The sequence below is a fragment of the Cottoperca gobio genome, chromosome 3 (assembly GCF_900634415.1).
Source record: "Cottoperca gobio chromosome 3, fCotGob3.1, whole genome shotgun sequence".
Taxonomy (NCBI): domain Eukaryota; kingdom Metazoa; phylum Chordata; class Actinopteri; order Perciformes; family Bovichtidae; genus Cottoperca; species Cottoperca gobio.
This window is the reverse complement of record NC_041357.1, coordinates 6,687,568-6,699,733: the sequence shown is the minus strand read 5'-3', so window position 1 is coordinate 6,699,733 and position 12,166 is coordinate 6,687,568. Positions and strand designations below refer to the sequence as shown.

Genomic DNA, 12,166 nt, shown 5'->3' with positions numbered 1-12,166 from the left:
GAAAAAAACCTCTTTTCATCCAAAAATAATTCTAGTGTCTGTGACTGTCACAGAACTGAAATGAGTCCGTCCAATCATTTCATTTGGCCCAATTGAAATTATTGGACGGCCGACCTGCCTGCCTACCTGCACGCACTCTGCCTGTGCTAGCGCGACAGCTGGGAGCACTAACAATAGCCATGTTCGTCCTTTACGTTCATTATGATATGTTTACGTTCATAATAATAATACTTTGGGGTGGATTGGCTTTGGAGGGAGGCCTGAAGGGACAGGCTGTCATTGTTGGCGACTTTCTTGCTAGATTTAGCGACTTTTAGAGCTGCTAGCTACTTTCATTGGAGAAACAGTTTGCAACTTTAGGCTGGATTCTTCGGTTGGATAATAAATAAATCAAATCTAGTTTACTCTTGCTGCCTCCTCCAATGTTACCTACCCAAGCTTTAAATAACCACAGGACACAACATATGAACACTTTCTCTTTGCCCTCATGAGCATAGTGCCCTAAAGCTTTTTGTGTAACAATTAAGTGAGGAGTGTCAGTGTGGATGTGTTGCGACAGGAAGGTTGGGCAGCCTCTCTTCTCTCCTGCACGATCAAAATAACAAAACTCGGATTCCGTTCTCAACTTAAAACTAAAAGGCACGATAGGCCGACACAATATCTTGTTAAGACCCAAACCCACCAAGCGATGTTGTGCAGACGGTGTGGATATCTGCTCGTGTTGAAATGTAAGTGTTTCTGTTCCATCAGACTGAATAAACAAGGCTGGAACATGTTCAGTGTAGACACTCTCTCTTTTACACATAATCTCAACACATCTTTCAACAAACTTGTCGAGTGTGTGTACAAGACACTTTATTACTATTGCAATACAATATAACTGTTCTGCCCCATCTACTACAGGCATAGAGGTGTTAATTGAATTACACAGTATGTTTTAGCATCGAGGTTAGTGATGGTGTTGTGCATTATGTGCAGGAGTGTTTTCAATATTCTGCTCACCTCATGTATGTAAATGGGAAAGTCAAAAATTCAGTCGAGTACAATTCCACCTCTATGACCTCAGTGGAAAATGTGTACATTAATAAATTGTTTGCTACTATGTCAGGAAAGCCGTGGCTCTCATTACTCGGACTGATAAAGTAGCAAAATAGTGACAAAACAAACGGCGATGTACTCAACCGATCAACGATAGCAGATATATTCATCCAATCGCCCAACCCTAGTGGCCACTTAATGTATATGATTGTTGTTTTTAAAAGTTAATGACTCGGTGGACATGGCATGACCAGCTTGATTGTGTTTTCTCCAAGTTGTAAATCAGCTGCCATTTTCCCCTTTCCAATGACCTGTTCTGTCCTATGTGGTGTTACCAGGTTCTGGAAAGTCGTACACCATGATGGGTTCAGTTGACCAGCCAGGTCTGATTCCACGGCTGTGCAGTGCTTTGTTTACACGAACCCAGAACGAACAGCGGGAGGAGGAGAGCTTCACTGTTGAGGTGTCATACATGGAGATCTACAACGAGAAGGTCCGAGATCTGCTCGACCCCAAAGGGTTGGTCCTCCACCTAATCTTCTACCTCTTTTGTTAAATGGAAGGATGATTTTCTTTCCCTCTGTAGGCCTTTGTGGCTCTATATATAGAATAGTCTCCTTGCAGCTTCTTCAAAGTAAAATCCTTCCACTGAAGAGATAAGCTGCAGCAGGAAATGTTGAGTCACTGGTGGTAAATTAACTAAGGTTAGGTTGATTTCAAATTGCAGACCATGGGAACTCTGGTATTTGGGCTGAAACACAAATATACAACAGTCATGGGCATTAACCTTAAATACAAGTAAATGCCCGCTGTCTCTGGAAGGTAAGCCCACTTTTTAGTTGAACAACCAAAACTGGAGAAAGTTGCTGATGGATTCTGGTCCCACCAGCTGCTGTGGTCAGTGGATGAAAAGATGGCTCTTCTGCCTTCCAGCCACTGACTGAGTCCAGTTCATGTCCAGCAGATCAGCAGTAAATCAGGAGCACAGGCCTGTGTCTGCTGCCCCAGACAGCATAACCTTTGACCTTCTCTCACTATGTGACCTTTCACCTCAGTAAAAGTGCCAAAGAGAAGCAGGCCATCTGACAGCCATATGTGCTTTGCTGTGGAGCAGAGAATGATGAAGTTGTAAGGCCTGGAGCAAGTTTCAATCGGGGTCAGAGAGCCAAGTGCTAACAAAGTCTGTTTGAACTGGGCAAAGTTGTGGCCAGAACCAGCTGAGCCTATATTGCCACTCCTGCTAATACATCACATGAATAGTAATTTATTAATTTATTTTAATTTGTTTGTTTAACAGTCATTGACCAGAGTTAGCTAGATGGATATATTTCATCATCAGCAGTCACTGGGCAGGAAAATGTGGCATCAAATGTTAAGATTCAGAGGGGGTAGAGAGGATACACATTGCATCATGCAAAATGTGAGATAGAATACTATGTTTAGTACTTTGTGGTTAATGGTCACATGACTGGTTAAGTTTCAGCCATGATTTCAAAAGTGACCACTGTCATGTGCATTATTCACTTTTACAACGACTCTGTACTTATACTACTTTTAATTCTATTTAATTGTGTTCTCTTCACTTTACTTACCGGTACTTGTTTTTTTTGCTGTAACAAAGTAAGTTTCCCCATTGTGGGACTAATAAAGGATTTCTGATTTCTGATTTCTGATTGTCTGTGTTTAACACTGCTTTTACTTTCTGTCCAGGGGTAAACAAACTCTGAGGGTGAGGGAGCATAAAGTTTTGGGTCCCTATGTGGATGGCCTGTCTCGACTAGCTGTGGCCAGCTACAAGGTAAAAATACATCTTAAATAGTTTTTAACAATGCTTTGGTGTCTTTTGGTGTTTAATGCGGTGTTGCATCCTGGCTTCCACAACCCCAAGGCAGCGCTCTGCTTAGTAGTCTCACCCATCGCACTGTAAAGAGGCTAGTTATAAGAAGTGTCAGAATTAATTACATTTTGTCGTTTATATTTGGCTTTTCAGGAGACTCGAGCTCTTCACCCAATTGAAGCAGTCACAAAATATATAAACATGCTTAGAATCTCACAAAATGTGCTGTATGTGTGTTCTTCAGTCTTGAAAGGTTATTCTGCAGGGTGATGCCAAATGGGAAAATATTCATTATTATTCATAATTGTATATTATTGGATTTGTGTTCTTACAGGACATTGAGTCTCTGATGTCGGAGGGGAATAAGTCTCGGACTGTCGCTGCCACCAACATGAATGAGGAGAGCAGTCGATCGCACGCCGTCTTTAACATCATCCTCACACACACACTAAAGGACTTGAAGTCCGGGGTAAGATATAACACACACAAGCTGGTTAAAGGCACAGTTTTAACACGCACACAACTTGTTTAGCTTTTTTAAAAAGAATTTTAAGTAGGGATGCACCGATTCATCAGGCCAACATTGGTATTGGTCAATATTCACCTTGTTGACTGCCATTATAAATTAAGATGACATTCGCCGGTGTTGTATATGTTGCGTCACATCGATTTTGCGCCGGCTGAATGTTGTGTTGGTTATATGCAGTCCGACTCGGACAACAGTAGCTGGCATATGCTGCTGACGAGTGGTTTGTTTACAAGTGTAAGTGAAAGAAAATGTCGGCTGTGTCTCGGTGAAAATATGTATGAAAAACACAAGGATTAAAAGATAGCTCTGTTTAAGTTCCTAATCGCTTTTACATTTAGTTTATGTTAGTGTACATTTCAAAAGAAAACAAACGATTGGTGTTGATTGAAGTATAGAAGTGATGCTGTTTAAACTTGTGGTGCCTCAAATTGAACGCGTCAATCATCGATCACTGAAGTCCAAGAGATATTTATTGTGCTCACTTCACTGGGCTGGGACAGTCAGTTGGGTGGAGCCTGCTGACAGCGTGTGGTGGGTCAGACCTCAGCGGCCACCGCCATACTTTTAATTTATTTTGGTAATGCAGTATTCTGAAGAAGTCAATCCTTTTTTAATATGTCCCATCCACTCCAAGTGCACTGCAAGTTCATCCTAGTTTGTACATCATCAGACATTGAAGCCTTTCCTCCATCTGCTACATCTTGAGGTTGTTTCTTATCCTAATGGCTGAATGCATCTTGGATGTGGTATTGTTTTTCTGTAATATAATTGCTGAAAGTTTTTGTATTATTGGCATATGATATACTAGCAGTGAATCCCCTCTGTCAACATAATCCAGACATTTGTGTCTGTACCAGAACCGAAGTGTATGTGTAATTGTGTACATTTGACGGGGCAAACGGTGTCTGGTGTCAATCAATCAGCCCCTGCAGCCTGTGGATGAAAGAGTAGTTACGAAATGCGATGATGTCAGCCCAGCTGTCTGAACAGGCACTCCTAGAAAAGGCCTAAGTGACTAATTCCCCATCCTCACTGATACACTTAGGCTCTCCTGCGCCTTACTCTTATTTCCAGATGAACTCGCCACCAGCGATCCTGTTAATAATTCACAGACATGACTTTGAGTTTGTCAGCTGATACAGCCTGCTCTGTTTTCAAGGCACACCCAGAGTCGGTCACTAAATTGGTTAGTCAGTCAGTAGGTGCATCAAGCAAACGGTAGTGCGTGCACTGTAGTCAGTGAATGAATCACTGAGCCGGCACGTTCTGTCTGGATGAGTCGACTCTTTATTGGGTTTGTTGCTTTGTTTTAATTGCCTCCTCTTTTAATGGACAGACATTTTCCAAATCGTTTGCATTCTCACACACAACTCTTGATCCCTACAAGCCAGATGTCGGATCATTTCAGTGCAATTTGAGCTAATTTCTGATAATGAATTTTTATTTCGTATTTACAGAGTGCTGGTTGTTTAGTATTTAGGATGATGCCTGTTTTTATGTTCCACTTTTTGTTGCTTTGTGCTACTCTGCAGTTTTTAAGGGATGTTGTACGTGTGTTCAAAGTGTGGATGAAATCAGAGGGAAAAAAACAAGCCGTGCTTTGCACGATATGCAAAAATAGTTTTTAGTGGTTTAAAACACCAGTTGCTCCTCAGACAACAATGTTTCAATGCAGTGAAAAACAGCAGCTTCAGTAGCATCTGTCCAGTACGGACAAATCAATGAGTCTGAAAACAAATATCCATCTTAATCTGATGGTTATCCATTTTTAATCTATGAATGATGGAAAGCAAGGCTATACATTTCTAAAGTTATTTAGAGCACTTGTTTGTCGAGAAAAATATACATCAGTTTTTTAATAATGAAATAATCTTTTAGATTATTATCAAGCGAAACGTACACATTCTCTTGTTGCAGAATGTCAGAGTAGGATTTGCTGCTTTTTTCAGTTTTATATACAGAATTAAATATATCGGAGTTTTAGACTTGAAGAACTTGTGATGTAAATTTGCCACATTTTTAAAATGTAATTAAATAATCGATGAGGTAATTGCTAGATTAATGGATAATAATAAAATAATCATTGGTTGCATCCTTGAAATGGTTGTAAATTTGATTTAGTCATTTTAATAACTGCACGTAGTGTTCGGTTACTCTTTATATGCACACCTTCTGTTTTAAAGATCATAACATTGGAGCTCATCTGTGCCCCCATAATGGCTCAGCCAGTGTGAGAAACCGTAATGAAGGTACAGGTTTAATAGATAAAACACTTACGACGGGGAGAAAAATCCCCCTGTGCTGTATGAGTCATTCAGCTCATCACAGGATTTCCTCTCAGCAACATGCCCTGCTCAGACTTGTCAGCCAAACTCTCAAAGTTCAGTCAGGTTGAACTTTGGTCCCATTTGCCGCCACCTCTCAGTTGTTTGCTATTCTGTTCTGTGCTTTGCTAAATCCAGTCAAGCTTTGGTGACTTAGTACAGTTAAAAAAGGGATTGTTAATTGATGTCATCTACTAGATTGTTTTCCACATGTAGTGTGTGTTGACGCCCGGACACCTGTTCTGTGCTGTGTACCTTAAAGATGCTGCCAAGTAGTCAGAATAACTATGTCGTGCCTGCTGATCTGGTTACTGACCCAGGTATCATCTCTCCAGAGGGTTCAGAATGTGGGTTTGGCTAAGATTTTAATGTGGTGTTAGATGTGCGATTACTTTTTTGTCTTTTTTACGATCAAACGTATTCCTTTTGTTTTCACAATACAATGTACCCCACCCCAGCTCACATACTCATCTTACAGTAACACATACACATTATTCTCCTTTCCATCACACAGAGCTCCACCTGTAGAATTTCACATTTTAAAACAGGAAGTGTGTGTGCTCGTGACTCATTTTAGTTAGCAACTTTCTTTTCTCAGCTTTACTTTCTTCAGCACTACAAGCAGCTGACTGTAAGTAGGTGGATTTTCAGAGGTCACAGGGTTCTCATTGTGATATTGCCGTGTGGAATCCAGACTGGTTCATGGATGTATGAATGTGTTGGGGTAAACCTGTTAACTCAACAAGAAGGGTAATATATCACAGTTTTGGGCAGTGCCAGGCACCTCATTGTTTGTCTTACATTAATGGTCTTATTATAAAAACACATAGTGGCAGCTCTACACTAGCTATGCAAAGGCTTGCACTTCACTTGTGTCACATGCAAGTACATATTAGTGTATTAGGCTTTGTCAAAAAGCTTCATGTGCCCAAAGAAGTACTGCGGCTGAACCACTGTAGACAGAGGACTGCATCCGCTGATGTGCTGCTTTTGCTGTGCGGCAGGTGAAGATCAGGTGTAACATTCAGCCTCGTCAGCTACTGACCTGTCACGCTTGGCCAGGAGTGGCTCCGTCCCAGTGTAGATGGCAATGTGATATCCAAACCTTCAACAGCCTGTGAAGAGGAAACCGAAGGAACAAGTCATCAAGGGACTGAAAGATGAGAAACCAAAGTCTAACTGAGCAGTTTGGCATCGCCTGGTTGTAGAATTACAAGAATCAGAGACGGTATAGAGAAAGTCCTCTGAACAAAAGTGGACAAAAGCATCCAGCCATGCCAGAGCAAATTGATGAGGGGAGCTTTCTGATAAAACCAAACACCTTGTTGTCAATTTCTGTGTTGTCTGTTGCTGTTATGCTGCCAAATCCGTGTAATACTCAGTTGGAAGCGGCTGAAAACCCAGCAGGGATTGCCTTGATGTAGTGCCTCCTTGGTGATTAATGAGCCATTAGAGTCCTGTCAGACCTCATGTGGATGTTCAATACTGCTTCCAGGAATGTCAGCAGATCCATATCTGTCCTACACTGCAGCTCCAAGACATTTGTACGTCTCAGACCAGGCTGGTCATTGCAGTACTGAATCGGACAAGCCTGTGGACCTTCAATCAGAAGACAGGAAGAGGGAGAACAAAAGCTGCTTGCATTTTGCGGGGGACAGAAATTAAAATCAACTCATGCCATGCTGCAAGGCCGCTTTTTAAAGCATGTGCAAGTGGCCAGTTTAACAGCTGAATATACTGTAGAGAATGATAAGATATTCAGACTTTCTTTCTGTGTTTCTCTCTCTCTCTGTAGACGAGCGGGGAGAAGGTGAGTCGGCTGAGTCTGGTAGACTTGGCTGGTAGTGAGCGAGCAGCAAAGACTGGAGCAGCAGGGGAACGACTCAAGGAGGGAAGCAACATCAACAAGTACGCAAATGTAGTTCAACACACAATCGTCTTCCAGATGTTTTCGCCCTGCTAGTGTTACTTTCTTTCACAAGACATTTCTTTCTTACCACAGAGTGTTGTCATATGCGTCTTTGTCATTTGCATATACAGCTGTAAATGTGAAATAAAGCATATAACCTGTGTTTTTGGTTAGATCTTTGTGGATTTGGTGCCCTATTACCATAACATTCAACTAAATCGTAGTCTTACACAAAGTGAATGTGAAAACCAGCTTGATGTGAAGTTATCCCAACACAAATAGTGAGAGATGCACACTATGCACTTGTTGTTCACTGTAGTATTATCAGGGGGGAGGTTGCATCTCCAAAAAGGGAAACCATTCGTTTCCCTTTTCCGCTCCGCCATGACAAGGCATCACTATTTCCCCTCGGTCACGCCCGCCACACCTGTCATGCTTCTGCGCCCCACACTTTGAGAACCACTGCGTTAAAGTGACAGAGACATAGTGATACCAGCCCTTGAACAGATACATGAAATGGAAACAACTTGACCCTTAGTGTCTTTCTGTGTGTTTGTCAGGTCTCTCACTACGCTGGGCCTGGTGATCTCAGCGCTAGCGGAACAGGGAACAACCAAGAACAAGAACAAGTTTGTTCCTTACAGAGACTCTGTTCTGACATGGCTGCTGAAGGTACATACATCATGAACATGCTCACCAGAGACGGAGGAAAATGTCCTTTGTTTGACTATCCAGTGCATGTTCTCTATTTTCTTTTAAGTTCTCTCTGTGTCTCTCTCCTTCTTGCCTGTTCATCTCTTTCCAGGACTGTCTGGGTGGCAACAGTCGCACAGCGATGGTTGCCACTGTGAGTCCAGCAGCAGACAGCTATGAGGAGACGCTATCGACGCTGCGCTATGCAGATCGAGCAAAGAGCATTGTTAACCACGCTGTTGTTAACGAAGACCCCAATGCTCGCATCATCAGGGAACTCCGAGAGGAAGTGGAGAAACTACGAGTACAATTGACTCAGGCAGAGGTGAGATATCTTCTAAGTCTCGAAATCAGCCTGTATAAATATCTACTTTTCCTTACGCTCATCTGCTCTTTATCTTCTCCAGTCCTTGAAAGCTCCAGAGCTGAAAGACCGTCTGGAAGAGTCCGAAAAGTTGATTCAAGAGATGACCATCACCTGGGAGGAGAAGCTTCGCAAAACTGAGGAGATTGCACACGTAAGATGCACAAGAGTATTAAACCAGACGTATTGATCACTCCCGGTTTGATTTTCCTTCATTTGGTAAAACTTGATTCTACAATGTGATCTTTGTCTGTGTGTTTGTAGGAGCGTCAGAAGCAGTTGGAGAGTCTGGGTATTTCTCTCCAGTCTTCAGGGATTAAAGTTGGAGATGATAAAAGTTTTCTTGTCAACCTTAACGCCGATCCTGCCCTCAATGAACTGCTGGTGTACTATCTTAAGGTGCACGCACGCACACATACACTTTCCTCATCATGCTTTAATGCCTTGTTACTTATTCTCCTTTATTTATACAGAATACCAAACAATATGTTCTATGAGTGACTTCACAGTTTCTAATCCATCTGCCGTTTTACATATTGCATCTCAACTCTTTTTAAACATGCACACTATTTGGACTATAACAACTAAAGTTCCATTTTCCTAACTAACTGGCTGAACAGGAGTCGGTGCTTGTGGAGAACAGTGTTTGATGTGTGTGTGTGCCGCAAGACTGGAATCCTACCAATTCTACCAAATTTGAAAGCACAAAAAAGCTTTTAAGAAAACATAATCAAGTTGGTGTTTGGTGTACTAGATCAGAACAGATCAAGTCAAATCAAGACCGTCTGTGATCACTTTACTAAGTTGTGTGTGGGCTTTACTCCAGAAGACGTGACTTGGTTGCATTTATCTAATTGTCCGACTCTCAGTTGATAACGTCTCGCCATATCTTGAATGTTATGTATTAGGAACACACAAAGGTGGGCTCGGCAGACTCTCAGGACATTCAGCTGTGCGGCATGGGTATCCAGGCAGAGCACTGTGTCATCGACATTTCAGCGGATACTGTAGTCATCCTCAGCCCCTACTGCAACGCTCGGTAAGGAACGCCAACATCAGAGACCCTGAAGTCTTGAGTGTAGTGGGAAAAGCAAGAGTGCAAGGGTTACAAGTTGTTTTCCCACTGGAGACATTGTTACACCAGTTTTTAACAGTAAATCCTGAAGTCATTTCTGTCTTTATTGTGTTATAGGACATGTGTTAATGGTTCTCCAGTGACCAGTGCTCTGCAGCTTCACCATGGCGACCGAATCTTCTGGGGAAACAACCACTTCTTCAGGTCATTTTAGAAACTCAAAATGTTTGTGCATTGTTTAGAATGTTCTAATGTTTCTCAATATTTCTCAATATTCCCACAAATGATGTTGTCATTTTACATTTTAAATACACGTATATCTATTATTTAAACACACCAAGTTCTCCTTATGCATGTCAATTTCTTTATAGCATCCTATCGATGTGTTCTGTACCAGGAATGATTAAAGATATTGCACATATTACCACCTATCGCTGACGATTAGGTTATAGCCAATTACCCAACTGAAGACCACTAAAGATTCTGGTCAATTAACTGGACGTCCTTCCTGCAGGATCAACCTGCCGAAGCGACGCTCTCGGGGAGCTGAGGATGAGGAGGGTGAGGGTGGCCTGATGAAGAACAGCGGCAGCAGTGAGCAGCTGGATGCAGACGGGGACTCAGCCAGCGAAGTGTCCAGTGAAGTCAGCTTCTCCTATGAGTTCGCCCAGACCGAGGTCATGATGAAGGCCCTGGGCAATAATGGTAAGGAGGCGTTGAGAGAAATTGAATATCTATATTCTACATGGACGGAACATTAGTTGGTTTAGTCTCCTGTGTTTTCTGACTCCTATGCTTTGTCCCCTCAGACCCCATGCAAGCAGTCCTGCAATCTCTGGAGAGGCAGCATGAAGAGGAGAAGCAATCTGCTCTGGAGCGTCAGAGACAAATGTACGAGCAGGAACTCCAGCAGCTCCGCAAGAAGCTGAACCCGGACCGTCTGTCCACAGGCTCCTCTGGAGGGCCGGCTTCTGTCCAGCAAGCTCCAGGACAGCAGTCTCACTACCGCAGCCTGGAGAGACTGAGTATGGGAGGGATGAGTCATTCAACCAGTGCTCAGAGCAGACTGAGGCAGTGGAATGAGGACAGGTCAGAATGAGATCAAGAATATAATTACATGCAACATTTTATTTTGTTTCTCGGCCAGGCCCCATGCCTGTGGGGAGATCACGTGTTTGATCGTGTGTGTGTCTGTCCGCAGCTTATCTCGCATACTAATGCTCCCCTCAGCCTAATATTCTTTGAGCTCATTAATGACTGTATGCTCAAGGATCTCTCGTGGTTTCGATGATTCACAATTTTTGAAAAACCTTTTTCTTTTTTTTTAATATTTCACTAAAGTCAGGCACGATGAGTTGAATAAGGAAGAGGAGATGAATAAATCCCTGTTTTTGTTATCTTTGCCGCCATTTTGACTGTAAAGGAGCTGTGAGGTACAATGGAGTCGGATTCAACTCTTCTTTGTTTGACCTCGACTCTACTGAGTGCACTTTTCTAGTTAGAATCTGTTTTACGTTCATCAACACCACCCTCTTGTATTCCCTCCTCCTCGCCTCTGTCTGCTCTTATCTTCCACCTTCTCTCCTGCTTCAGGGAGGCGGTGTTAGGTTAGGAGTCTGCGGCGGTTGAGGGAGCAGATAGTGAGGGCAAACCTCCTGGTGCAGGAAGCCTGTTTCATCTCTGAGGAGCTGGAGCGCCACACGGAGTACAGAGTCACTCTGCAGATCCCATCAGACAACCTCAACGCAAACCGCAAGGTCTCACACACACAAGCATTATAGATACTTATGCACAGATTTCCTATCTTCTGTTTTTAGCACAGCCAATTCTCAAAATATATCTGCTGTGTGTGTGTTTCTATAGAGGGATGCAGTGCTCAGTGAACCAGCAATTCAGGTTCGACGTCGGTGTCGAGGGAAGCAGATCTGGAGTCTAGAGAAGACGGAGAACCGTCTGGTTGACATGAGAGAGCTGTATCAAGAGTGGCAGGACTACCACCTCCATCACAATGACAACCCTGTGAGTTAAGTTGACACATTTGCCACGTGAGGTCTTACAATACCCCTTCCAGTTTTTATCAGGAGGTCAAGAATACAAGCATGAATACAGTAAACAGGATATAGCCGTAGCTTATTATGGAATCATAAATGATGAACATTATCGAGTACTATTTGTGGTTCAAACAAGCTAAAACTTGCATTTCCTTGTCCAGATGATGCGCTCATATTTCCGTCGAGCAGACCCGTTCTTTGACGAGCAGGAAAACCACAGTCTGATCGGCGTCGCAAACGTCTTCCTTTCCTGTCTCTTCTACGATGTCAAGCTGCAGTACGCTGTTCCCATCATCAACCAGAAGGGGGAGGTAGGTAGTCGCAGGGTTCATCACAAAGGGAGCGA

At 42.8% G+C, this 12,166-nt stretch overlaps 1 protein-coding gene across 1 annotated transcript in view; it reads left to right on the top strand.

Annotated features, from left to right (window-relative positions):
- Nucleotides 1-12,166, top strand: part of kif13ba (kinesin family member 13Ba) — a 44,958-nt gene that overhangs the window by 17,326 nt on the left and 15,466 nt on the right. Inside the window, 16 exon segments of the mRNA XM_029455429.1 lie at nt 1,377-1,557; nt 2,749-2,836; nt 3,210-3,344; nt 7,524-7,636; nt 8,198-8,309; nt 8,443-8,655; nt 8,738-8,848; nt 8,959-9,093; nt 9,603-9,733; nt 9,887-9,973; nt 10,284-10,474; nt 10,579-10,858; nt 11,363-11,375; nt 11,377-11,526; nt 11,633-11,788; nt 11,982-12,131. Coding sequence (XP_029311289.1) covers nt 1,377-1,557; nt 2,749-2,836; nt 3,210-3,344; nt 7,524-7,636; nt 8,198-8,309; nt 8,443-8,655; nt 8,738-8,848; nt 8,959-9,093; nt 9,603-9,733; nt 9,887-9,973; nt 10,284-10,474; nt 10,579-10,858; nt 11,363-11,375; nt 11,377-11,526; nt 11,633-11,788; nt 11,982-12,131 — 2,246 coding nt within the window.